The sequence below is a fragment of the Pan paniscus genome, chromosome 18, assembly GCF_029289425.2.
Source record: "Pan paniscus chromosome 18, NHGRI_mPanPan1-v2.0_pri, whole genome shotgun sequence".
Lineage (NCBI taxonomy): Eukaryota > Metazoa > Chordata > Mammalia > Primates > Hominidae > Pan > Pan paniscus.
This window is the reverse complement of record NC_073267.2, coordinates 15,368,915-15,396,658: the sequence shown is the minus strand read 5'-3', so window position 1 is coordinate 15,396,658 and position 27,744 is coordinate 15,368,915. Positions and strand designations below refer to the sequence as shown.

The window sequence follows — 27,744 nt, the reverse complement described above, 5'->3', positions numbered from 1 at the left end:
AATGCACTCACTCACACACAAAATGTTGAGTATAGTTTCAGAGACCTCCATCTGCATCCCAAAGTAAAAACTTCTACCCAAAATAGTGTTTTTCTTCAGGGCAGAGAGCTTGTCTTTGTTTTGTGTGTGTGTGTGTGTGTGTGTGTGTGTGTGTGTGTGTGTGGAGACGGAGTCTTGCTCTTGTCATCCAGGCTGGAATGCAGTGGTGCAATCTTGGCTCACTGCAACCTCCGCCTCCCAGGTTGAAGCGATTCTGCTGCCTCAGCCTCCCGAGTAGCTGGGATTACAGGCGCACACCACCACACCCACTAATTTTTCTATTTTTAGTACAGACGAGGGTTTCACCATGTTGGCCACGCTGTTCTCCAACTCCTGACCTCAGGTGATCCGCCCACCTCGGCCTCTCAAAGTGCTGGGATTACAGGCATGAGCCACCGCGCCCAGCCTTTTTTAAATTTTTAAATTTTTTATTATATTTTGTTTTTGAGACAGAGTCTCGCTTTGTCGCCCAGGCTGCAGTGCAGTGGTGCGATCTCTGCTCACTGCAAGCTCCGCCTCCCGGGTTCACGCCATTCTCCTGCCTCAGCCTCCAGAATAGCTGGGACTACAGGCGCCCGCCACCATGCCCGGCTAATTTCTTTTTGTATTTTTGGTAGAAACGGGGTTTCACCGTGTTAGCCAGGATGGTCTCGATCTCCTGACCTCGTGATCCGCCCGCCTCGGCCTCCCAAAGTGCTGGGATTACAGGCGTGAGCCACCGCGCCCGGCCCAGCCTCTTATTTGTATTTTTATTGTTTTTTGAGATGGAGTCTCGTCTTATTGCCCAGGCTGGAGCGCAGTGGCACAATCTCGGCTCACTGCAACCTTGGCCCCCGGGGTTCAAGTGATTGCCCTGCCTCAGCCTCCCAGGTAGCTGGGATTACAGGTGTTTGCCACCATGCCCAGCTAATTTTTTGTATTTTTAGTAGAGACGGAGTTTCACTCTGTTGGCCAGGCTGGTCTTGAACCACCAGGCTGGTCTTGAACCAGCCTCTTATTCTTTTACATACTATTTCCAGCACAACTGTCCAAGATGGCAGTCAATAAATGTTTGGCTAAATATAATAAATAATACGGTTATTTCCACTTTTTCATGTTGGGTTTTCAAAGTCTACTTTTAAAACAGTAAAGTTAACTTTTCTCTCTAGTACTTGTTTTGTAGAATCTATTATACTTTGTAATGTAATCCACAGAAACTTGGAGGTGACTTTAGTAAAATTTACTAGTTTTGAATGATACCCATGCTGAGGTGCTCAGAGGTGAAATGTACTAACATATATCGATGGATGGATATATGGATGCATATGTGATTAAAGCAAATATAGGGAAAATTAACTGTAGAATCTAGGTAGTGGGTATATGGTTGTTCACTGTACAACTGTTTAAACTTTTCTACGTTTGAAAAATTTCATAACACGTTGGAAAATGACTTGTTTTGCTCAAGCAGGGGTACATTCAATCTTCAATTCTTGAAAGACATAAATCTATCTTTCCTTCTGTTTGGAAAGCTCTTTAGAGAGTCAGAATAATCCCCACAGTACAGTCTAAACCAGCACACAAGGGTTTTTTGGTAGAAAATAATTTTATTAACATAACCAGGCAATTTACCAAATACAACGTAGATAGCTCAAAACATGGAGTTACTGCGCTGAAAATGTGACCCTGTTTACACAGATTTCGGGACGAAGAGTATAAAACAGGAGAGCAAAGGAGTAAGATTGTGGTTGTAGCGTCATCGCAGAGGTGAAGTGTTCCATTGATTGCCACTGTGGTAGTCTATATCAGTTTCCCACATTAAGGTGGGAGGAATCTACTAAGCAAATGTACGCCCTCCCCATTCGTTCGAAACACATTGCAGTAAAATTGCAAAAGTGGTCGGGCGTGGTAGCTCACGCCTGTAATCCCAGCACTTGGGGAAGCTGAGACGGGAAGATCGCCTGAGGCCAGGAGTTTGAAGCCAGCTTGGGTAACATAGTGAGACACCCCCACCTTCTCTATTAAAATGAGATTTTTTTTTCTCTTCAGTTCATCGGTTAACAAGATTAAAAAATTAATAAAAAATTAACTTTTTAAAACATTTAAAGTAAAGTAGGAGTGGAAGCAGTATGTGGACTCATGGGGCTTGGGTCTGAATCCTACCTAGATCGGCACTGCGAAATGGGGATAATGATCTCCTAGAGCTGCTGAAATAGGAAAATGGAAGAACAGCAGCTGATGTATTAATATTATCATTATTACTACTACCCATTACCTGACAAGTCATAATTGTGACATGAAAGAGGCTGGACCGGTTGTTTCAACAATTTTTTCCGTCTAGAATTCGGCGGTAAGGTCTGAGACAACACCTCAGCTTAGATCAGTGCCTTATATGAACAGCGTTCACTAAGCAGCCCCCAACCCCAAAACCCCCAAGTCCCCTGGCGCCGAGGACGCTGCGAGTCCTGCGCATGCGCAAGGTTGCCCACTCGCTCGCCGCCTCCTTGGCGAATGGCCTGTTCCATTCTCGAGGGATGCCGGCGGGAGGTGAGGCGGGAGACTTGGAAGCCTGGGCCCGGAAGTGAGGTGCGTCACTAGTATTTCCAGCCTTTCACTCCATGAATAGTACTTTGTGATTTTATGCTTCTACCTTGATGATTGCAACAGGCTGCTGGAAAAAGTTTGGTGAACAATCCACCGGGCATCCTCCCCTCTTCACCTGCGCACGTTAGGGAGGGCTGGGGTGGTGCCCAGGTACGGAATCCCAGAGGGCTCCGCCCACCGCTACCGGGACCCGCCCCGCCGCCCCTCAACCGTCAGGTTCGCCAGCCGGCGGCGCCGCCTGGCAGCTCCTCCTCTTCTCCGCCCCGCCGGCCGCGGGCGCGGGGGACGTCAGCGCTGCCAGCGTGGAAAGAGCTACGGGGCGCGGGAGGAGGAAGTAGAGCCCAGGACCGCCGGGCCACCACCGGCCGCCTCAGCCATGGACGCGTCCCTGGAGAAGGTCTGTGCCGGGAGGGGGCGATGGGGACGGTGCTGCGGCCCGGGGCTCCCGCTTCCGAGGCAACTGTTTCCCAGTCGCGAGCTGCCATTGTGACCCGGACAGGGGGACGCGGGCTGACAGGCCCCGCCTGAGGAGGCCTCGCCGGGAGGGCGGCTGGGGCCCGGGCGCGTCACGGGGCCGGGTGTCTCTTGGGTCCCCGTGGGCCGAAGAGGCTGGGCGGGGTTCCGTGGGGGCCGCGAGGGGCCCGGAGCCCAGGACTGGGACCGCGGGGCCGACCTTGGGCCCTGCCGAGGTTCCGCGAGTGGCCGGCCTGAGCTCGGCTGGCCCTTTCGGAGGACCGGGAGCTCTCCGTTGGCGGCCCCAGATGCCCCCGGAAAGAAGCCGCAGTTATTTCAGAGCCAGCTGCAAACCTGTAGGTTTTTCTTGGTCTCCGAGTTAGGAATGAAAATTGCTAAAGCAGTGGTTTTCCAACTTCAGCCTGAGTGGGAATCACCTGGGGCCTTTGGTAAAATGCGGAGGTTCAGTCCCGGGGTCAGAACCTCTGGGGGCGGGACCGGGAACTGCGTGTTTAACCGCCACCGCCCCCCTCCCACTCCGCCCCACGCAGGTGATTCTGATGCTGAGCCTGCGATCACCGGGCGAGAACCTCTGAGTTCCAGAAAGGGGTGGGTGTTGCGTAGATTGCGAATTGAGTTTCGGGGATCGCAGCTGCTCCACAACTTCCTGGCTCCCCCATTCCAGTGGCGAGGAGGGATCCCCGAGTCAACTCGAAATCCACTGGTAACAGAGCCTACCTCTGGTTTCCCCTTGGGGGAACGGCAGCGTGGTGTACCTGGCTGACTGCTCTACCATGTGAAACGGATTCTCATTGTCCCAGTGTTAGGGCTTGTAAATGGAAACCAGTTTGGGTTTCTTCACGGATTCCTGCTTTCGGTACCTGACATTCTGCCCTCCCTCAAAGCCCTTCTCTCTGTTCCAGCTTGGGAGTCTGCTTGTCCAATCCAGTGCATACCCGGTTTTTCATGCATGTGACATTCAGGAGCAATGCTCGTGTTTTAAGACGGCTACATTTTAATTTTGAGCTGGTAGGAATAATATATTTTGTCTTTTTTCAAGGCAGCAGCTGCTGTAGATTTTGTTCACTTGTCACTGGAGAGTTGAAGGCAATAATTGTAAAGGTTGGGCCAGATGTCTTCATGTGCTCACAGTGGTATAGCCTACTCCTGGGTTGCTTAGCATAAATTGGGTGGAAGACAAGAAAAAGATAATATGGTTTTCTTGTGCCATCTCTGGGGTGAATGTTACGTGTTTTCCTGGCTGGGAATAAAGTCTTTCCGGTCGTCTGATTAGCAGGGTGTCTACCTTTTGGTACTTTGAGTTTGTCCAGATGAGTGGTTCTTAAAGCAGGGTGCAATTTATTTCCCCAGGGGACATTTGGCTATTTCTGGACATAGTTTTGATTGTCACAATGGGGGCAGGGAGGTGCTGCCGGTACCTAGTGGGTAGAGGCCAGGGACGCCTCTAAACATCCTACGTTGCACAGGACAGCCCCCCACGCTGGAGAATTCTCTGGCCCAAAATGTCAGCAGTGTTAGAGGCTGAGAAATCCTGGTCAAGATCATGTTTATAACACCAGCAGTTGAGTACAAAATGATGCAAAGTGGTGTTATCAATTTCCTAAGAAGGTGGGTGGGCTTCATGTGATTGTAATTGGAATCCTGAAGAACTGGGGTGATCTTTCCTCCAGGAATAATTAGCCTTTATAGGAAAATCTGCAGGGTGGGTCAGAATCCTGCTTTAAATATTATTTTTCTGGCATTTGATCAGTAGGTTACAGTAGTTGCTCCCTAAGTGTTAATTGATGATAAAAGATCTTAAACTCTCTCAATGAGGATCGCAAGAGGGACTGAAATTCCAGTGTGTTTAATATTGGAGCATTCACAAAAATTGTAGTGATCTTTTAAGAATTCAGAACATGAGGGCTGGAGGTTTCTGCCTTAGGTCAATGTGAAAATTCTGAGTGTAAGTTTTTCAGAACTATGGGACTTACTTTTTTTTTTTTTTTTTTTTTTTTTTGAGAGGGAGTCTCGGTCTCTTGCCCAGGCTGAAGTGCAGTGAGGCGATCTCGGATCCCTGCAACCTCCGCCTCCCGGATTCAAGTGATTCTCCTGCCTCAGCCTCCCGAGCAGCTGTGACTACAGGCATGTGACACCACACCCGACTAATTTTTGTATTCCCAGTAGAGATGGGGTTTCACCATGTTGGTCAGGATGGTCTCAAACGCCTGACCTTGTGATCCTTCAGCCTCAGCCTCCCACAGTGCTGGGATTACAGGCATAAGCCACTGCACCTGGCCGGGACTTAGATTTATATTCCCTGAAGTAATACAGGGCCTTAGATGGAATGAACGATTTATATTGGTGCTAATTGGGCAGAAAAGAAAAAGCATTGCTGTAATATGAATGTTGATGACTTTATGTTCTGAAAAATAGTCTGGGTCAAAGTGAAACATTTAATTGTGTTCATTATTCCTGTTTCTTTGAGGAATAGACTATCCTGCGTTAAATTCTACATTGTTAATATAAACTCAAGAGCTATGTGAGCAGTTGTAAATGATCCCATTTAAACTGATTGTTGCGTAATTTATACTGATTACAGAAACCACAATGTTATTTGATGCTCACCCTCTAAAATTTAAAATAATAATCTCTTACTTTAAAATGTATGTGAAAAAACAAAAACAAAATGTAGTATGCGATCATCATTTAGTAGAATCACTCAGTGATTTGGATTTGGTCCAAATATAATTCTGTCCCTTGCTTTTTCTGTTATGTAAACGTGCAGACCTGTGATAACAGAGCCATTTTGTCGTCACGATTTGCTTTTCTTCCACAACAGTATCAGTTTTCTTGTATCTGAGATCAGTGATGTCCCAATAAATCAGATGGGTTAGTTGAGGAGGCAAAGGAAATTCAAACTTTGGAGAGTAGGAGTAGGGGCTTTGCCCCTGCCCCCCACTGTATGTCCAAGGCATAAGGAACAAGGCCCTGTAGCAGAGTCTCACCGTGTGTACTTATGTTAATATTCAATAAGGAAAATGCCACAGGAAGTAATCACTATAATGATGAAGATTTTAAGTTATTAAACACACCTTCCAGTAAAAACCTGTTATATTATTATTATTTTTGAGACAGGATCTCTCTCTGTCACCCAGGCTGGAGAGCCGTGGTACAATCTCGGCTCACTGCAACGTCCGTCTCCAGGGCTCAAGTGATCCTCGCGCCTCAGCCTCCTGAGTAGCTGGGACTACAGGCACTCACCCCCACACTGAGCTAATTAAAACAATTTTTTTGTTCTCGAGACAAGGTCTCACTATATTGCCCAGGCTGGTCCCAACCTCCTGGGCTGAAGCCATCCTCTTGCCTTAGCCTCCCAAATTATAAGCGTGAGCTACCGTGCCAGGCCAAAATCTGCTACTCTAAACTTGTAGAATAGCCCAGACCTTTTTCTGTTGGTTAAAAGATCTCATTCTTCCTGGGTATTATGTTTAGGCAAGGTATACTGCAGTTTGTTTGCATTTACTTTAATTCTGTCCTTGAGCAAACTTAAAGCAGTTTCTCAGCGTTAGCACTAGTGATATTTTGGGTCAGATAATTTGCTGTTATGGGGGCTGGCCTGTGCATGGCAGCATGCTTAGCAGTGTCCCTGACCTCTGCTCAGTAGATGCTAGTCGCACTCCCTACCCCCAGTTGTAACAATAAGAAATGTCTCAAGATGGGGGCAGTTGTCCCCCAAGGGGTAGAGGGAATTGCCTGTCATTGAAAGTCCCTAATTTAGGGAATCTAGAGCTACAGTTCCGGTTTGGTCACCACTAGCCATATTTGGCAGTTTACGTTGAGATTAAAATTAAACACAATTTAAAATTCATTTCCTCAGTCATGCTAGCCACATTTCAAGTGCTCAGCAGCCACATGTGGCTGATGTCTGCTACACTGGGCAGCACAGATGTGGAACATTTCCATCGCAAAGAAGGTTCCACTGGACAGTGCTAAGAGCTGGCAATTCGTGTTTTTTTTTTGAGATGGAGTCTCCCTCTGTCGCCCAGGCTAGAGTGCAGTGGCACAGTCTCGGCTCACTGCAACCTCTGCTTTCCGGGTTCAAGCGATTCTCCTGCCTCAGCCTCTCAAGTAGCTGAGATTACAGGCACCCACCACCACACCTGGCTAATGTTTGTATTTTTAGTAGGGATGGGATTTCACCATATTGACCAGGCTGGTCTCAAGCTCCTGACCTCAAGTGATCCACCCGCCTCGGCCTCCCAAAGTGCTGGGGTTACAGGCATGAGCTACTGTGCCCAGCCAATTACTTGTTATATCTAATTCTCATCTCTGAAAGAGGCAACTTTGACCCTGTTTCTGACCTAAAGCAGCACAACTCAGCCCATTTTTGGTTCTTGAACTCATCCTGAGCTAAGTGTTTCTTTCCTGCTATTTGGGACTGATTTTAGAAAATTCTTTGTCACCTTGCTGTTATGCTAGAGGTTTATAGCAGCATCAGTGGAACATTCCTGATCATTACTTACTGATAAGGACTCTGAGAATTTCTATTCTTGCTCCTTCCTTAAAAAGCATGAGAAAAGAACCCCTGTTAGGCAAGGTTGAAATGACCAGTTTCCGTGTATGGCTTTGTAGATCCCACTCTTTTATATAGAATGAGAGGAGATGAGAGGCTGTAATTGTAGCTTTCATATAAAGCCAATTCCAATGTTATAATGTGAGGGTTTTGCATACAGATGCATGGTGGCTATGGCTGTAAATGATTATCTAATACTGGCTGTCAGGGAAAACTGATGGGACTCGGCCATAGTACAAAGTTCCTGATCCTAGATATTTATGGCTTTGTTCATTCTTGATTTATTCAAGATTGCAGGGGAAGTCAGTGGCAGAACTATTGATGGTCCCATTTCCGTCTTTGCTCCACTATATCTAGGATTATATGAGTTATAGGTAGAAGTTGGTTGAGCTTGATTTCATCTGTTGTCACCTAAAGCAGAAACCTGTTTTGATTTATAATTTTTTTTTTTTTGAGACGGAATCTTGCTCTGTCACCCAGGCTGGAGTGCAGTGGTGCGATCTCAGCTCTATGCGACCTCTGCCCCACTGCAACCTCTGCCCCCTGGGTTCAAGCAATTCTCCTGCCTCAGCTTCCCTAGTAGTTGGGATTATTTTTGTGCCACGCCCGGCTAATTTTTGTTTTTTTTATTTTTTATTTTTTTGAGATGGAGTCTCGCCCTGTGGCCTAGGCTGGAGTGCAGTGGCACAGTCTCGGCTCACTGCAAGCTCCACCTCCCAGGTTCACGCCATTCTTCTGCCTCAGCTGGGACTACAGGCGCCCACCACCACACCCAGCTAATTTTTTGTATTTTTAGTAGAGATGTGGTTTCACCAAGTGTTAGCCAGGATGGTCTCGATCTCTTGACCTCCACCTCAGCCTCCCAAAGTTCTGGGATTACAGGCGTGAGCCACTGCGCCCGGCCAATTTTTGTATTGTTAATAGAGACGGGGTTTCGCCATGTTGGCCAGGCTGGTCTCCAACTCCTGACCTCAAGTAATCTGCCCACCTTGGCCTCCCAAAGTGCTGGGATTACAGGTGTAAGCCACTGCACCCAGCCTTGATTTATAATTTTTATTAATCGAAGGTGAGCTGTGGTCAAAGCCCAGTGCTGAGTGCTGACAGAGACACAAGGTGAGTAAGATGTGGCCCCTGCAGGAGGTCGCATTCTGGTAAGGGAGTATACTTTTTTTTGGACAAATCCTTGTATAGAAAGGGATAAAAAGCATAGGAATTAAGAAACAAATTGTGAGTGCAAGGAGCAAGTGACCAGGAAGGATTATGTGAAAGAGATTCTTTAGGCAGAATATTTAGCTCAGAATTATGCTTTTCTAGAGTTTAATTGTAAATGTAATGCAGACCTTTACTTTACGAGTGTGCCTCATATTATTGCTGGTAGATAAAAATCAAGAAACAGGAAAAGCATTTCATCTTTACCTTTCTGATTTGATCGCTCCCTAACAATCCCTGAACAAGGTAAATCCTGAATGGTGATCATCATTCAACCTTCATCTCTGCTAAAAGCATTTCTTTTCCTCCCAGGCAAAAACAAACAGTGCCTGCTATCTCGCACTAGTTAAACTAGTTAAACACTGCCTATAAAGCTTATCTTAAGGAAGAGTTATAACAGTATCTGCTTCTGTTAAGCAATTTTCTTTTTGTTCCAGAATAAAGGTGTGATTCCAGGTAAACAGTAAAATTTTTAGAAATAGAGCTTCCCTATTGTATGCTATTTTTCCATCAGTGTCATTATCTGGAAGTGTTTACTCATGCTATAAGATCTGTGTGAACTGACACTGCAGTAGTGGTCTCTGGGAACACAGGTTTTTGGAACACAGAGTTGGATCTCTAGCATCTCCAACGTATATCGAGTCAAGTGATTAGAGGCTTTTTCCCTCCTTCACATACTGCTCTCTGACTGAGATGTGATCTGTGCAGTTAACTTTGCTGCCTCCTTTCCACTGTTGGGTATTTTTGTCCTTTTCTTTTGTTTCTTTTTGTTTTTTTTGAGATGGAGTTTTGCTCTTGTTGCCCAGGCTGGAGTTCAGTGGTGCGATCTTGGTTCACTGTAACCTCTGCCTCTGGGTTCAAGCAATTCTCCTGTCTCAGCCTCCTGAGTAGCTGGGATTACAGGCGCCCGCCACCACGCCCAGCTAATTTTTTGTATTTTTAGTAGAGACAGGGTTTCATCATGTTGGCCAGGCTGGTCTTGAACTCTATACCTCAGGTGGGCCACTGCACCCGGCCTATTTTTGCCTTTTTCTTTCCTATTTTCTGCCTATCTTCTTGAGGAATTTGTAAGGTTAAATACTTATAGTTACACCTTATACAGTACTTGGCTAACCCTTTTCAACTAGGAAGATTATGATGCTTAATCTTAATGAGCCAGTAATTACAGTATGTGTTCATATTCTCACAGACACACTCAAGCGTAGAGACCATGATGGTTAAAAATAAGACTTTCAAATGACAATATCCAGTTCTTAGAAGATGAGAGGAGACGGCTGAGCATGGTGACTCATGCCTGTACTCCCAGCACTTTGGGAGGCCGAGGTGGGTGGATCACCTGAGGTCAGGAGTTCGAGACCAGCCTGGCCCACGTGGTGAAACCCCATCTCTACTAAAAATACAAAAATTAGCCAGGTGTGGTGGCTAACGCCTGTAGTCCCAGCTACTCAGGAGATTGTGCCACTGCAACAGAGTGAGACTCCATCTCAAAAAAAAAAAGAAGATGGGAGGAGACAAAAGTTCTGGTTCTTAATTAAATACTATACTGTTGAATCAGGCAAAAATACTTACAAATGTAGAAACTGAGACTCCAATAAGATAAACCAGGTTTACAAGTCACTGTATCAGCTTGGAGGATTCCTGTCCTCTTCTCTCATCCTTGGCCCATAAGGAACATTATGTTCTTGCTGTGGCTTCTCAGTGGTATGTATTATCATAGACGTATGTGGTGTTTGGGGAACTTGTTTAACTAGTGCTAGACAGCAGGCACTGTTTGTTTTCGCCTGGGAGGAAAAGAAATGCTTTTTTGCAGAGATGAAGGTTGAATGATGATCACTATTCAGGATTTACCTTTTTCAGAAAGCTGTGGGAGGCAAGAGTAGTTAAGTTAGGAACAGCTGTCTGGAGCTTTACCTCTTGCTTTTTATCTCAGCCGAAGGTAGGTAGTGATTTTTTTTATGTCTAATGCATATGGTATAAACTAGCATCTCATAACTCCAAGGTCTTCTAATATGAGCAGCTGGTTTCTCTTTAGTTAGCCCTAAGAGGCCTCCGAAATAAGTCCTAAAAGTCCCCCAAATAAGAACATTCCTCTCCTGAAAAAAAAACTTTGTTGAAACGAAAGTATTATATACTTCTAGCATTGATGAATGTTACAATTAATATACTTTTAAAAATAAATTTTAGACTTTCTTTGTTATAGAGGCTGCTTCTCTTAAAAGCCTTCTCTTGGCCGGGTATGGTGGCTCATGCCTGTAATCTCATCACTTTGGGAGGCCGAGGCGGGCAGATCATGAGGTCAGGAGATCGAGGCCATCATGGCTAACATGGTGAAACCCCGTCTCTACTAAAAATACAAAAAACTAGCCGGGTGTCGTGGCATGTGCCTGTGGTCCCAGCTAATTGGGAGGCTGAGGCAGGAGAATCGCTTGAACCCAGGAGGTGGAGGTTGCAGTGAGCCGAGATCATGCCACTGTACTCCAGCCTAGGCGACAGAGCAAGACTCCGTCTCAAAAAAAAAAAAAAAAAAAAAAAGCCTTCTCTTTGAAGGCTTAGCTCTGTATCTCTTAAACAGCAGTTATTCATGTCAGTTATTCATGTACCATCTGTGAATTTGGCCACATCACTGTACCACCTATACTATTATTTGCTTAGTATTTTCTTTTAAATCTACTTTACCTCAATTTACTCCCCCTTTATGAAAAATTGAGGAACAGTTTACGTACAACAAATATACCCATTTTAATTATATAGTTTGTGTTTTGGAAGTTGTATATAGTGATATTACCACCAGCATGATCAAGATACAAAGCATTGACCTGGTGCAGTGGCTCACACCTGTAATTTCAACACTTTGGGAGGCCAAGGAAGGAGGATCTCTTGAGCCCAGGAGTTTGAGGGCAGCCAGGGCAACACAGTGAGACCCCTATCTCTATAAAAAATAAAAGCTTAGCCAGGCTTGGTGGCATGCACCTGTAGTCCCAGCTACTTGGGAGGCTGAGGTGAGAGGATCGCTTGAGCCCAGGAGGGTGAGGCTGCAGGGAGCCACGATAGTGCCGCTGCACTTGGCCTGGGTGACAGAGTGAGACCCTGTCTCAGAAAATAAGTCCCCTACCCACCCACCCCAAAAAAGGTACAGGGCATTTCTGTCTCCCTGAAAATGTCCCTATGTCCCTTTGCAGTGGATCCCTGCCCTGCTTTCTGTCACTCTAGCCCTCTTTACCCACCCATCCCATCCCTGCACCCCCGCCTTTTTTTTTTTTTTTTTTTTTTTAACTTAGATTTGTGCTCAACTGTAATGTCTCTAAATTCTGGGATTTGAGGTGTGTGTTTGGGTTTTTTTTTTTTTTCCAAATCACATAAAAGTGAGAGAGAGAGAGAGAGTGTGTGTGTGTGTGTGTGTGTGTGTGTGTGTATACATATATATATATATATATATATATATTTTTTTTTTTTTTTTTTTTTCTGAGACAGACTCTCACCCTGTCGCCCAGGCTGGAGTGCAATGGCGCCATCTCAGTTCACTGCAACCTCCGCCTCCCAGGTTCAAACGATTCTCCTGCCTTAGCCTCCTGAGTAGCTGGGGTTACAGGCACACCACCATGCCCAGGTAATTTTTTGTATCTTTAGTAGAGACGGGATTTCACCATGTTGGACAGGCTGGTCTCAAACTCCTATCGTGATCCGCCCGCCTCTGCCTCCCAAAGTGCCAGAATTACAGGCATGAGCCACCGCTGCCGGCCAAATGTATAATTTTTTAAATTCACACTTTGGTGAACTGGTTTAACTGAGGAAAAGTGTTGATTACTGTGTTTTCAAAAGATGAATTTTTTTTTTTTTCCCCTGAAACAGAGTCTTGCTCTGTCACCTAGGCTGGAGTGCAGTGGTGCATTCTTGGCTCACTGCAACCTCTACCTCCTGGGTTCAAGCGATTCTCCTGCCTCAGCTTCCTGAGTAGCTGGGATTACAGGTGCCCGCCATTGCACACGACTAGTTTTTGTATTTTTAGTAGAGATGGGGTTTTACCATCTTGGCCAGGCTGGTCTCGAACTCCTGACTTCGTGATCTGCCCACCCCGGCCTCCCAAAGTGCTGGGATTACAGGTGTGAGCCACTGCCTAAGATGAAAAAAATTTTAAAGTGACTAGTTCATTAATTCCCAAATCTTAGGCTCTAAAGACACCTTTTATTTCTATTGTAGTTACCAGTTTTGGAAGATATGATAAACAACTTTTTTTTTTTTTTTTTTTTTTTTTTTTTGAGACGGAGTCTTGGTCTGTCGCTCAGGCTGGAGTGCAGTGGCACAATCTCGGCTTACTGCAAGCTCCGCCTCCTGGGTTCACGCCATTCTCCTGCCTCAGCCTCCCTAGTAGCTGGGACTACAGGCGCCCGCCAGCACACCTGGCTAATTTTTTGTATTTCTAGTAGAGACGGGGTTTCTACTGTGTTAGCCATGATGGTCTCCATCTGACCTCGTGATCCACCTGCCTCGGCCTCCCAAAGTGCTGGGATTACAGGTGTGAGCCACCGCGCCTGGCCTTGCCAATTTATAATTTTCCGTTAGCTTTTTTGAAAAGTTGAGAGTTGCTCCTTGACCTCCTTTACCATCTTACCTTGCATTTGATTCTTGACTTTTCCTCCAACATTTAAATTGTCAGAACTTTTATGCAATTTTAACATTACATATGTAATATTTCTTCTGGTAGTGAGGGAGTATTTTAATATCCCATAGTGTCTGAAAGTGATAAAAATCGCCTAGCATAAAAACGATTCTTGGCCAGGCACTGTGGCCCACATTTCTAATCTCAGCACTTTGGGAGGCCAAGGCAGGAGGATTGCTCGTGAAGCCAGGAGTTTGAGATCAGCCTGGGTGACATAGTAGGACCATGTCTCTCCAAAAAATTTTTAAAAATTAGCTAAATGTGGTGGCATGTGCCTGTAGCCATGTCTGCTCAGGGGGCTGAGGTTAGAGGATCACTTGAGCCCAGGAACTCAAGGCTGCAGCCAGCTATGATCACGCCACTGTGACAGCCTGGACAATAGAGCGAGGTCATGTCTCAAAAAAAAAAAAAAAAAAAAAGTTTGTAAAAAATGCTCACGAAGGTATGAATAGTAGGGCTTGTTTTACAAAATGAGCTAACTATTAAAGTCTCAGTTCTGGCTGGGTGCAGAGGCTCACGCCTGTAATCCCAGCACTTTGGGAGGCCAAGGCAGGCAGATTATCTGAGGGCAGGAGTTTGACCCGGCCAACATGGTAAGACCCCATCTCTACTAAAAATACAAAAAAATTAGCTGGGCGTGATGGCGGGCGCCTGGAATCCCAGCTACTCAGGAGGCTGAGGCAGCAGAATCACTTGAACCCGGGAGGTGGAGGTTGCAGTGAGCCGAGATCAAGCCACTGCACTCCAGCCTGGGAGACAGAATGAGACTGCATCTCGAAAAAAGTCTCAGTTCTGTGACAGTGAGCATGCAATTGAATGGCTCTTCTTAGGAAAGGAGAATTAAATTATACCTATCATGCAACTGTGTTAGATAAAATTGTAGCAAAAATATTGGACCCACGTCATTTATACAACAGAATTAACTGTACTTGAAATATAATTTATGAATTTGTGGAGAGGTAAAACTGTGTCTAAATTCTCAGCAATTAGTATCTATCAGAAAATGTGCATGTAGATATACCCACTCTGTAAATGCTTTGTTGCACTTTTTTTGGTTTTGGGATTTTTGTTTGAGACAAGAGTCTTGCTCTGCTGCCCAGGCTAGAGTGCAGTGGCGCGTTCTTGGCTAACTGCAAGCTCCGCCTCCCAGGTTCAAGTGATTCTTGTGCCTCAGCCTCCTGAGTAGCTGGGACTACAGGCGCACACCGCCACGCCCAGCTAATATTTGTATTTTTAGTAGAGACGGAGTTTCACCATGTTGGCCAGGCTGGTCTCAAACTCTTGACATTGGGTGATTTGCCCCGCTTTGGCCTCCCAAACTGCTGGTTTTACAGGTGTGAGCCACCATGCCTGGCCATGCTTTCACTCTTAAAAATGCTTGGGTTTAAGAGTTGGTGGAAAAAGGAAAAAAAAAAAAAAAGCCCTGATCTGGACGATGAGTTTACGGCCATCTAGTTGAGACTGTTGTAAAGTAGAAATTTTCCCTGTAAAGAGTCACTTTCTTCCCAGGTGAAAACATTAATCAAGCAAGGATAATCTTTAAAATTAAACCTTAGTTCTAAATATGATTTTTGAGTACAAGCTTTTTTAAAGTGTTGAGTTGCTTCATTTACTTACTTGATAAAATTGAGAAGCAGTATTGCCTAGTGGTTAAGAGCACTGGTCCTAGAATTTTACTTAGTTTTAAATTCTGGCTCTAAAATGTACTATGATTTGGGGCTTGTGAGGAAGTAATGTGTGTAGAGGCGTTAATTATTAGCACAATGCCTGGAATATAGTAAGCAACCCAGTAAGTATTAGTAATTATAAGGATCATAAATCTGATTGAATACTTACTCTGTGTCTGACCCTGCACTCAGTGCTAAGGGATCAGAAATTGACATTCTTCCAAGGAACTTGACATAGAATACTGTTTTTCCTTTGTTTTTTTGTTTTTTGAGATGGAATTTTGCTGTCGCCTAGGCTGGAGTGCAGTGGCACCATCTCTGCTCACTGCAGCCTCCGCCTCCTAGGTTCAAGCAGTTCTCCTGCCTCAGTCTCCCAAATAGCTGGGATTACAGGCACCCCCCACCACGCCTGGCTAATTTCTGTATTTTTAGTAGAGACGGGGTTTTGCTATGTTGGCCAGGCTGGTCTCAAGCACCTGGCCTCAGGTGATCCACCAACCTTGGCCTCCCAAAGTGCTGGGATTACAGGTGTGAGCCACTGCGCCTGGCCTGTTTTTTTTTTTCTGCCAACATTATCAAACAGTTTCCTATGTACTAACTAATAGACATCTTTATACATCTTTATACAATTTAATTCTTTTTTTTTTTTTTGCCATACAGGTTCATTTTATTGAGTGGAAAGCTTACAAAAGGTCCACTGGCCCCTTCCCTCCCCACGTGACACTCATTCCTTCCAATGCAAACTCTGGTGTATCCACACTCACTTCTGCATCACTGGTTTCCCCCAACAAGGCACAAAGGGCGGGTGCTTCCAAAGGATCCCTTGCTCCTGGCAGCGGGACTTTCAGTGCTGGGTGTCTTGTGCAAATGGTGGCTGAAAGCAGAACTGTTAGTTCACTCAGACACTGGGATCTTCCTTACTCCTGAAGAGGGGCTTGGCTCCAGGCCCACAGTACTCGTTGTAGATGAGCTTGAAGAGGAAGAGGTGGAAGAGGGTGATGAGGGAGGCCAAGCTGAACCAGAAGAGGAAGGGCAGCCCGGGGTCCTGCTGGGCCATGTGCTCATCATGGGCCAGGATGGCCTTGAGGTGCAGCGTGTGCCGCAGGTCCTGCAGGTGTGCGAGGTCGGTGGAGATGTAGAGCAGTGGCGTGATGGGCTGTGTCACCATGACCGAGAAGGTGTGGTCCGTGGGCGCCGAGGTCAGCTCCACTGGCTCGTCCAGGCAGCCTGCCTTGCAGGCATAGATCTTGACAGGCTGGCCACGGGACTCCACGGACTCGTGTAGGTAGGGCTTGCCCTTGGCATCCGCCAGCACGGCCAGGTTGATATGGTCGTTCTTGTAGCGGATGCCATGCAATGCATAGCTGTTCTGCAGCACGTCGGGGTCGGCCTGGAACTGGAGGTGGTTCTCTGTGAACTGCAGCCCCCCAAAGCTGAGCACCATGCCCTGCAGGATGCCTGGGGCACCCACCTTCACCAGCCCCTTGCAGCCACGCTTCTGGAGGGTCAGCCTCCACAGGTCAGAGAGCTGCAGGATCTGCTGGACGGAGGACAGCCGCCCCGGCCACGGGTTCTCGGCGTGCATGGTGGCATGCCCGCTGAAGCAGTGATCTTCATAGTTGAGCGTCGACTCCATCTGGTCTCGCTCCCTGTGGCTCAGGGAGGGGCTGAGCAGCGGGGCTGGCGAGCAGGAGAGCATGTAATAGAGCGTCAGGTTCACGGTGAGGCCAGACGGCGTGTGGGTGTCAGTGATCTTCTTCATTTCCACTCCTGGGCTGAAGAGCTGAGCCCAGAGGAGCTGGTGGTCTTGAAGCAGCTCTGCCGCTGGCATCTCCAAGAGCTCTAGCATTTCCTTCCGTGCCAAGTCCTGCAGCGCCTTGAGCTCCTTGGCTGCTTTGCTTTTGGGCACCTGGGGGTTAATGGGGCCAGAGACGTGCACCACCCACAGCACCGTCTCATCCAGCTGCGTCTTGGGAGCCACTTGGAGGCGGTTCACCAGCTTCTTGGCGGCCACCACCACCAGGTGCACCAACCCAGTGGGCGTAGGCGGGGACCGGCCTGAGTAGAGGAGGAACTGATGGTCTCCGACCTTCTCCAGGGTACTGGTGAAGGCCTTGGGGGCTGGGCCGGCAGTGGGCCCTACAGTCTGCAGCGCGGTCACGCGCTCCGTGGGGTTGTTGAGCTGGATGCGCTGCAGGTAGACGTGGGGTCGGCCCCTGTGCGCCAGAAAGCCCTCTTGCAGCAGCACGGAGTCGCGGCCGGACCCCGCGGCAAGGCCAGAGACAGAGGCGGGCCCGGGGCCGGCGGCCACGGGGCCAGGACCTGGGGACCCCAGCTGCAGGCAATGCACGCGGCGCAGCAGCCCCTCCCGCAGCAGCAGCAGCACCGCCTCTCCAGCTTCAGCCAGCGCGCTCAGCAGGCGCAGCTGCACGAAGGGCACAAAGTGCGGCTCCACGGCGGGCTCCCGCTCCCCGAGAGTCACCCACAGCAGATTGGCAGCCACGTCCAGGGCCAGGAAGCCGTTGGCCACCAGGGCCGGCACTCCAGGGCCCAGCGGTACCGCCTCGCCGCGCTCCCGCAGGCCGCGCCAGGCGCGGGTGGCCGCCTCCAGGCAGGCAGACGGCTCGGTGGCGCCCGGCTCACCCCGGGACCAGGGCAGCAGGTGCAGGCCACCCGCCGCCCGCTGCGCGCCGGACCCCCCCAAACCACAGAAGCAGCAGTAGGAGGCCAAGCAGGCAGAGGAGGCGGCGGGCCCAGCTGCTCGACAGCAGTCCCGGCAGCCCCTTGAGCCCCTGCTGCAGCCACATCGGGCCGCCAGGAGCGGGCAAGGGCGCGAGGGCGGCCGCCGGGCCCGCTGCCCAGCCCACCGGCCCGGCCGCCCGCGCCTCACTGCCCGGCCCAGACCGCGGCGCCCACCCCGGCCCCCGCCGCAACCGCCGCAACAGCCGCCATCGCTGCTTCCTCCTCCTTCTCCTACAATTTAATTCTTCATTTAGGTTTGTGTCTGGCTGTTGCCCTGGTGTTGTTTATTAATGTTGATCATACAGCTATTTTGGCATTGCCCACAGCTATTGAGGATAAGAAATGTGATGAAGAAAGTGGTAGCTGCCCTCAGTAGAAGCTTATGAAGACGCTGTTTTTAGTTTTAAGGGATCAGTTAATCTACAACTTTTCATAGAGCATTCATTGGTTTAGATCTTAATATTATCCTGAAACTGTATAATACTTTATATTTTGAATTATCCAATTAATGCAATAAACACGTGAGGGTCTATGGCATTGGAGTCATTGTTCACATTTATTCACCCAAACTTAACTATCAGTGCTGCTTTTCCTACCTACCCACTCCCCCCTGGGCTTACTCCCTGAAGAGCAAGAACGATTTATTTATTTTTATTTAATTTTTTGAGACAGTCTTGCTCTGGCGCCAAGGCTGAAGTGCAGTGTCGCAATTTCAGCTCACTGCAGCCTCCACCTCCTGGGTTCAAGCGATTCTCCTGCCTCAGCCTTCTGAGTACCTAGGCCTACAGGCATACGTGACCATGCCCAGCTAATTTTTGTATTTTTAGTAGAGACGGGATTTTGCCATGTTGGCCAAGCTGGTCTCGAACTCCTGGGCCTCAGGTGATCCGTCCACCTCGGCCTCCCAACGTGCTGGGATTATAGTCGTGAGCCACTGCGCCCGGCCAGCAAGAACAATTTAAACATAAGCCAGTTTACATTTACGTAAACTGCATGTGCACTCCAGAGTCAGAGATTCACCTGGGGATTGTGAATCTGCATTTCCCTCCTGCTTTTCAGTTAAAGCATCTTGTCATTACACGGGATTTTAGTGTTTATAAATGCATGTTCACACAATGTGGCTTCTAAACTATTTTGTGTGTATATATATGTATTATATATGTATATGGATATGTGTGTGTGTGTATTTGTTGTTGTCGAGACAGGTTCTCACTCTCTTGACCAGGCTGGAGTGCAGTGGTGTGATCATGGCTCACCACCAGAGCCTCAACCTCCCAGGCTCAAGTGATCATCCCACCTAAACCTCCCAAGTAGTTGGGACTACAGGCATGCACCACCACGCCTGGCTGATTTTTGTATTTTTTGCAGATATGGGGTTTTGTCATATTGCCTAAGCTGTATTTTGTCTATTTATTTTTTTTTTGACAGGTTGTTGCTCTGTCACCCAGGCAGTGGCACAATCTTGTCTCACTGTAGCCTTGACCTCCTGGGCTCAAGCAATCCTCTTGCCTCAGCCTCCTGAGTAGCTGAGACCAGAGGCATGCACTACCATGCCCGGCTTACTTTTTTTGTATTTTTTGTAGAGACGAGGTTTTGCCATGTTGCCCAGGCTCATCTCAAACTCCCGGACTCAACTGATCCTCCTGCCTTGACCTCTCAAAGTGCTGGGATTACAGGCATGAGCCACCACACCTGGCATATTTTATCTATTCTTAACAGAAATATTCATTATAATTCTATTGAAAGAAATAGCTGTGTTGCACTTAGAGAACAGTATGTTGATATCCACTCTGGCATGCCTTCCTAAGGGATTTTCAGGTTAATATGACAATTGGAGAATTGAGCCAACTTTAGACCTGTGGTCTAAAGAGAAGTCAAAATTAGTAGGAGTCTGAATCCTTGCCTTCAAGAAACTTGTAATCTAATTGGAGAGCACATTTATACTGGAAAGCACATCTATAAAACAATTCACAGTAAAGGGTGTAAGGAATCATGAGGATAAATGGCAGCCGCAACAACTGCAAGCATTCTGTCCCATTGTCCCCATAAATACAACCAACATTGTCAAGCAACAAGTCTAGATTTTTGGTTTAGGAAAAAAGGCATCAGTATCATTAGAGGGGATGGGAAAGAGCAAAAGTGGCTTTATCTGTAAAGGCTTCCTGGAATTATTGACTTGTAATTGAATAGGTGCTAGGCGAGAGATAGATAAAAGTCATGAGGATGTTTCAGACACGATGGTCGTTGGGAGCATGAAGGTGTGAATCAAGCCAAACTGTTTATCTTATCATTTGGCTAGATGGTAGGGGACACACGGGAGTGTCACAGCAGTGAGGATCATCAGGAGCATCACCAGCTGACTCAGGGGTGAAGATAAATTCTCTTGACCATCATATTCCTCATTCTCCTCACTGTCAGCACTGAGGCCTTTTTCGAGTGCTTTCTGAGCCTTCTCATAGTTAAAGTGGTGAATTTTATTGAAAACACTTGTTTTAAAATTTGTCTATTTTATCTAAAAATTTGGTCGTGGCTAAATGATTACCTTGTAAGCCCTTGTGGGAGCCAGTGTGATATAATAGAGGTCAGAAACAGGAGTCAGGGACCCCAGTTTTTGGCACCTCATTGTCATTTATTAGCTCCATGACCATAGGCAAATCGCTTAACCTCTCTGCATCTTAGTTTCCTCACCTCCAAAATGTTAGACCAGAATCAGACGTTTTTATGCTATACTTTTTTTTTTTTTTTTTTTTTTTTTTTTTTTTGAGACAGGGTTTTACTCTGTTCCAGGCTGGAGCACAGTGACACAATCATAGCTTACTGTAGCCTCAAACTCCCAGGCTCAAGCGATCCTCCTACCTCTGCCTCCCAAGTAGCTAGGACTACAGCTGTGCACCACCACACCCAGCTAATTTATTTCTCACTGTGTTGCCCAAGCTGATCTGAAACTCCTGGCCTCAAGTGATTCTTCTGCCTTGGCCTCCCAAAGAATTTTTTTTTTCTTTTCAATGACACTTAAAAAAAAATTTTTTTTTTAAATTTTTTAAAATTATACTTTAATTTTTAGGGTACGTGTGCACAACATGCAGGTTTGTTACATATGTATACATGTGCCATGTTGGTGTGCCGCACCCATTAACTCTTCATTTAGCATTAGGTGTATCTCCTAATGCTATCCCTCCTCCCTCCCCCCACCCCACAACAAGCAACAGTGTATGATGTTCCCCTTCCTGTGTCCATGTATTCTCATTGTTCAATTCCCACCTATGAGTGAGAACACGCGGTGTTTGGTGTTTTGTCCTTGAGATAGTTTGCTGAGAATGATGGTTTCAAGCTTCATCCATGTCCCTACAAAGGACATGAACTCACCATTTTTTATAGCTGCATAGTATTCCATGGTGTATATGTGCCACATTTTCTTAATCCAGTCTATCATTGATGGACATTTGGGTTGGTTCCAAGTCTTTGCTATTGTGAATAGTGCCACAGTAAACATACGTGTGCATGTGTCTTTATAGCGGCATGATTTATAATCCTTTGGGTATATACCCAGTAATGGGATGGCTGGATCAAATGGTATTCTAGTTCTAGATCCCTGAGGAATCGCCACACTGACTTCCACAATGGTTGAACTAGTTTAGAGTCCCGCCAACAGTGTAAAAGTGTTCCTATTTTTCCACATCCTCTCCAGCACCTGTTGTTGCCTGACTTTTTAATGATTGCCATTCTAACTGGTGTGAGATGGTATCTCATTGTGGTTTTGATTTGCATTTCTCTGATGGCCAGTGATGATGAGCATTTTTTCATGTGTCTTTTGGCTGCATAAATGTCTTCTTTTGAGAAGTGTCTATTCATATCCTTCGCCCACTTTTTGATGGGGTTGTTTTTTTCTTGTAAATTCGTTTGAGTTCATTGTAGATTCTGGATATTAGCCCTTTGTCAGGTGAGTAGACTGCAAAAATTTTCTCCCATTCTGTAGGTTGCCTGTTCACTCTGATGGTAGTTTCTTTTGCTTTGCAGAAGCTCTTTAGTTTAATTAGATACCATTTGTCAGTTTTGGCTTTTGTTGCCATTGCTTTTGGTGTTTAAACATGAAGTCCTTGCCCATGCCTGTGTCCTAAATGGTATTGCCTAGGTTTTCTTCTAGGGTTTTTATGGTTTTAGGTCTAACATTTAAGTCTTTAATCCATCTTGAATTAGTTTTTGTATAAGATGTAAGGAAGGGATCCAGTTTCAGCTTTCTACATATGGCTAGCCAGTTTTCCCAGCACCATTTATTAAAAAGGGAATCCTTTCCCCATTTCTTGTTTTTGTCAGGTTTGCCAAAGATCAGATAGTTGTAGATATGCGGCATTATTTCTGAGGGCTCTATTCTGTTCCATTGGTCTATATCTCTGTATTGGTACCAGTACCATGCTGTTTTGGTTACTGTAGCCTTGTAGTATAGTTTGAAGTCAGGTAGCATGATGCCTCCAGCTTTGTTTTTCTGGCTTAGGAGTGACTTGGCAATGCGGGCTCTTTTTTGGTTCCATATGAACTTTAAAGTAGTTTTTTCCAATTCTGTGAAGAAAGTCATTGGTAGCTTGATGGGGATGGCATTGAATCTATAAATTACCTTGGGCAGTGTGGCCGTTTTCACGATATTGATTCTTCCTACCCATGAGTGTGGAATGTTCTTCCATTTGTTTGTATCCTCTTTTATTTCATTGAGCAGTGGTTTGTAGTTTTCCTTGAAGAGGTCCTTCACATCCCTTGTAAGTTGGATTCCTAGGTATTTTATTCTCTTTGAAGCAATTGTGAATGGGAGTTCACTCATGATTTGGCTCTCTGTTTGTCTGTTATTGGTGTATAAGAATGCTTGTGATTTTTGCACATTGATTCTGTATCCTGAGACTTTGCTGAAGTTGCCTATCAGTTTAAGGAGATTTTGGGCTGAGACGATGGGGTTTTCTAGATATACAATCATGTCATCTGCAAACAGGGAGAATTTGACTTCCTCTTTTCCTAATTGAATACCCTTTATATCCTTCTCCTGCCTCACTGCCCTGGCCAGAACTTCCCACACTGTGTTGAATAGGAGTGGTGAGAGAGGGCATCCCTGTCTTGTGCCAGTTTTCAAAGGGAATGCTTCCAGTTTTTGCCCATTCAGTATGATATTGGCTCCGGGTTTGTCATAGATAGCTCTTATTATTTTGAGATACGGTCCATCAATACCCAGTTTATTGAGAGTTTTTAGCATGAAGGATTGTTGAATTTTGTCAAAGGCCGTTCTGCATGTATTGAGATAATCGTATGGTTTTTGTTGTTGGTTCTGTTTATATGCTGGATTACATTTATTGATTTGCGTATGTTGAACCAGCCTTGCATCCCAGGGATGAAGCCCACTTGATCATGCTGGATAAGCTTTTTCATGTGCTGCTGGATTCGGTTTGCCAGTGTTTTATTGAGGATTTTTGCATCGATGTTCATCAGGGATATTGGTCTAAAATTCTCTTTTTTTGTTGTGTCTCTGCCAGGCTTTGGTATCAGAATAATGCTGGCCTCATAAAATGAGTTAGGGAGGATTTCCTCTTTTTCTATTGATTGGAATAGTTTCAGAAGGAATGGTACCAGCTCCTTCTTTTACCTCTGGTAGAATTCAGCTGTGAATCCATCTGGTCCCGGACTTTTTTTGGTTGGTAAGCTCTTAATTATTGCCACAATTTCAGAGCCTGTTATTGGTCTATTCAGAGATTCAACTTCTTCCTGGTTTAGTCTTGGGAGGGTGTATGTGTCGAGGAATGTATCCATTTCTTCTAGATTTTCTAGTTTATTTGCGTAGAGGTGTTTATAGTATTCTGTGATGGTAGTTTGTATTTCTGTGGGATCGGTGGTGATATCCCCTTTATCATTCAATGAAACTTTTTACAAATAAAAACTTTACTACTTTACTCAAAACCCTGTTATACAAAACAGAGCTTACCTGCTAGGGAGTTAGAAGCCCCAACTGCTTACCTAACCCTTCCTTCTCAGAGTCCTCCCAGGGACCTTAAGGCTCAGGAGAACACAGCTGGAAAATCCCTGGACTAGATCCCTTAGGTCCCTTCTAGAATGTAACAATTTCTGAATCTTATATTGATAAATGGAGTGGAATTTCTTAAAAACAATTTTGAGGAGGCAATGCAGTTTTAAATACGTACGTATTGTATGCCATGCTGTAAGATATTGCTAGATACAGTGAGCAATAGGAAAAGGTAAACACAGCTCTTCCTTTAAGCAGCACACTTAGAAGAGTAAGAGGGGAACAAAAGAGCTATAACTTATATATTGTATGTATTATATGTAATATAATATATAATATATAATTTATTGTTATAACACAACTCATACTACATAGAGATTGAAGTCAACAAGAATTTTCTCCCTAAAAATAACTACAGAGATTAAGAATAGAGAAAGGAAAATGAATGTGTATGTTTTAATTCTGCAAAAAGTTCGGGCACAGTGGCTCAGCCTGTAATCCCAGCAGAAGGATAACTTGAGCTCAGGAGTTTGAGACCAGCCTGTGCAGCATAATGAGACCTTGTATCTACAAAAAAATTTTGAAAATTAGCCAGGCATGGTGGCGAGCACTTGTATTCCCAGGTACTCAGGAGGCTGAGGTGGGAGGATCACTTGATCCCTGGAGGTCAAGGCTGCAGTGAGCCACGATCAAACCACTGTACCCCAGCCTGTGTAACAGAGCGACTGCCTCAAAAATAATATTTGTCAAAATAGCTTGTCTTTGTATCACTGCCACATTGCTTGTCTGAAGCGAAGCTGACTCACTTTGTTATCATAAGTGATCTTACCAAAGACCAAGTTGTCCAGTTGCCTTGGAGTGTAGGTCATGCGTTGCCAGTACCCTGGGGCTGTGTACAATGGCCAGGCTGAGGGGACCTTGTGGTTACCTCCATGGGACTTGTAACTTGTCAAGTGGGAAGGTGGTACCAAGTGAAGAAGGGTAGGGTCCTTGGTTTTGGCCTCACGTGGTTCTTCCCAGAATGAATGGTGAAAAAATTATAATTCTGCAGAAAAATTTAAATTCTATTTTGTTTACTTTTTGGATGGGAGATAGGTGTACACATGGCACTAAAATTCAAAAGGAACTTAAGGAGGCCAGGCACGGTGGCTCACACCTGCAATCCCAGCACTTTGGGAAGCCAAGGCGGGCAGATCACTTGAGGTCAAGAGTTCGAGACTAGCATGGCCAACATGGTGAAACCCCCCTGTCTCTACTAAAAATACAAAAATTAGCTGGGCATGGTGGTGTGTGCCTGTAATCCCAGCTACTTGGGAGGCTGAGGCAAGAGAATCACTTGAACCCAGGAGGCAGAGGTTGCAGTGAGCAAGGTCATGCCATTGCACTCTAGTCTGGGCAACAGAGTAAGACTCCATCTCAAAAAATAAAAATAAAAACAGCGGCTTCCTCTAGGAAGTGGGGCTGGAAGACTTTTACTTTTTCTGTTATACTTTTGTACTATTGCAAGTTTTAAAATCATGTATTTCACAGTAAATCCAGAAGAAATTATGCACTTAATTTTTCTGGGTGAATTGTGTTATAGAGGTAATAGAGGATTATTAAAATTTGTTTCTTTTTTTTTTTGTTTCCCAGATAGCAGACCCCACGTTAGCTGAAATGGGAAAAAACTTGAAGGAGGCAGTGAAGATGCTGGAGGATAGTCAGAGGTGAGTAGGACAGAGGTGACCCTGTTCAATGAGTTCAGCCTGCTGTGAAGCCAGTGGCTCTGGGTCCTTTCTGTTAAAGGTGCCTCTTGGCTTCACAGTGTCACACACAGCTTCGGCTGACTTGAAAATTGGTATTTGTCTTGGGTAAAAGGTGCCTTGTAATTAAAGGATTTTGAAATTGAGAGGAAAGACTTATACTATTTAATTCTGTCTATTAAGAGTTTCATTTACTTAATATATTGATTTGACTCTATAAATACTTATTATATATTCAGGTCATATAGAGCACCAAGTAAACAAGAAGTGGGTGGAACTTTTTTGTTGCATATTCTTGTCTTTTCCAGAAATTCAAACGATACCTGAAACTGGAGGCAGGGAGATGTGATAAATGTGTTTGAAATCCTGCCTCAGTCACTGGGAGGTTATAGGCAACATGGTCATGTTTGCATGTTCAGGAGTTAGAAATTTGGTATGATGAAACAAATGAACAGCTTTTTCTTTTCTTTAAATTAGAAGAACAGAAGAGGAAAATGGAAAGAAGCTCATATCCGGAGATATTCCAGGCCCACTCCAGGGCAGGTAGGTGGCACTGAGGATCCATACCTTTAGTTAAGGTGTAAATTTTTGTTCGTTTCTGAGATGGAGTCGTGCTCTGTTGCCCAGGATGGAGTGCAGTGGCGCAATCTGGGCTCACTGCAACCTCCGCCTCCCGGGTTCAAGCAGTTCTTTCTTGTGCCTCAGCCTCCCGAGTAGCTGGGATTACAGGCGTGCACCACCATATCTGGCTAATTTTTGTATTTTCAGTAGAGATGGGATTTTGCCATGTTGGCCAGGCTGGTTTCTAACTCCTGACCTTGACCTCAGGTGATCTGCCCACCTCGGCCTCCCAAAGTGCTGGGATTACAGGTGTGAGCCACTGTGCCCGGCCTACATTTTTCTTAAACCAGTGTCTTATCATCATTGATTTATGGTCTTAGTTTTAATGAACACATAGCAAATTTAAATAGACTTATGTGCAGTATAACATTAGAAAACTGAAGTGTCGTTGGCTGGTTGGTGATATTGCTGCACCTGCTGGCTTCTCTCCCTCTCCCATTTGGAATTTAATAGATGCTGAGTACAGTGGGTCACACCTGTAATCCCAGCACTTTGGGAGGCCAAGGACAGAGGATCACTTGAGCCCAGGAGTTCAAGGTTACAGCAATCTGTGATTGTACCACTGCACTCCAGCCTGAGTGATAGAGACACTCTCTAATTTTGAGACAGTCTTGCTCTGTCGCCAGGCTGAAGTGCAGTGGTGTGATCTCGGCTCACTGCAACCTCTGCCTCCCAGGTTCAAGTGATTCTCCTGCCTCAGCCTCCCGAGTGGCTGGGATTATAGGCACCCACCACCACGCCCAGCTAATTTTTGTATTTTTAGTAGAGACGGGGTTTCACCATGTTGGCCAGGACGGTCTCCATCTCCTGACCTCAGGTGATCCGCCTGCCTTAGCCTCTCAAAGTGCTGGGACTACAGGCATAAGCCACCGCACCTGGCCAAAAATTTTTTAGAAAACCAACAATTTAATACAACCTCATGACTCAAAAGTGATACATGGAGCTAGGCACCGTGGTGCACACCTGTAGTCCCAGCTGCTTGGGAGCCTGAGGCAGGAGGATGGCTTGAGTCAAGGAGTTCGAGGCCACCCTGAACAACATGGCGAGACCCTATCAAATAAAAGTGATATACAAATTCATCATTATAACTGGTGTGTCATACTTAGTTCACTCTTGAAACCTGTCATCTATTTGGTAGACTGAGTTTTATTCTAAGAGGTATTTTAATTTGATAAGATTTATTGTTTTCATAATGTAAATGAAAGGAAAATGTCAAATTACTTATTTTTTGGCAACTGAAGCAAATCTGTCATGTTTGAGTAGCAGGAAAAATAGCAAAAAAGTAAGTAGCTGACTAAAATTTTCACAAGACATTAGCAGTTAATCTGGGATTAGTATCCCAGCCCAGCTTCCCTGAGACAAACTTATTTTTTTTTCCTGTTACAACCAGGAAACTGCACATAAGTAAACAGTACAACTCCCTTAAATATCCTTTGACCTGAATATAAATTGAACCAGGT

General features: G+C 45.7%; 1 protein-coding gene and 1 pseudogene across 8 annotated transcripts in view; one reads left to right on the top strand and one right to left on the bottom strand.

Annotated features, from left to right (window-relative positions):
- The first annotated feature begins 2,067 nt into the window (after positions 1-2,067).
- Positions 2,068-27,744, top strand: part of PDXDC1 (pyridoxal dependent decarboxylase domain containing 1) — a 66,876-nt gene continuing 41,199 nt past the window's right edge. For 4 of the 8 annotated variants that reach the window (XR_008621313.2, XM_055099374.2, XM_055099371.2 and 1 more), the window contains exons 1-3: positions 2,068-3,016; positions 25,554-25,627; positions 26,141-26,206. Coding sequence is in view for 7 of the 8 variants with exons in the window: in XM_055099374.2 (XP_054955349.1) it covers positions 2,996-3,016; positions 25,554-25,627; positions 26,141-26,206 (161 nt within the window). In the remaining variant the exon portion in view is untranslated. Of the gene's footprint in view, positions 3,017-12,328; positions 12,465-25,553; positions 25,628-26,140; positions 26,207-27,744 lie in introns of all 8 variants that reach the window. The other 4 variants (XM_055099378.2, XM_055099376.2, XM_055099380.2 and 1 more) reach the window with 2 other exon arrangements.
- LOC129394134 (uncharacterized protein KIAA2013-like) lies at positions 12,475-18,003 on the bottom strand (annotated as a pseudogene).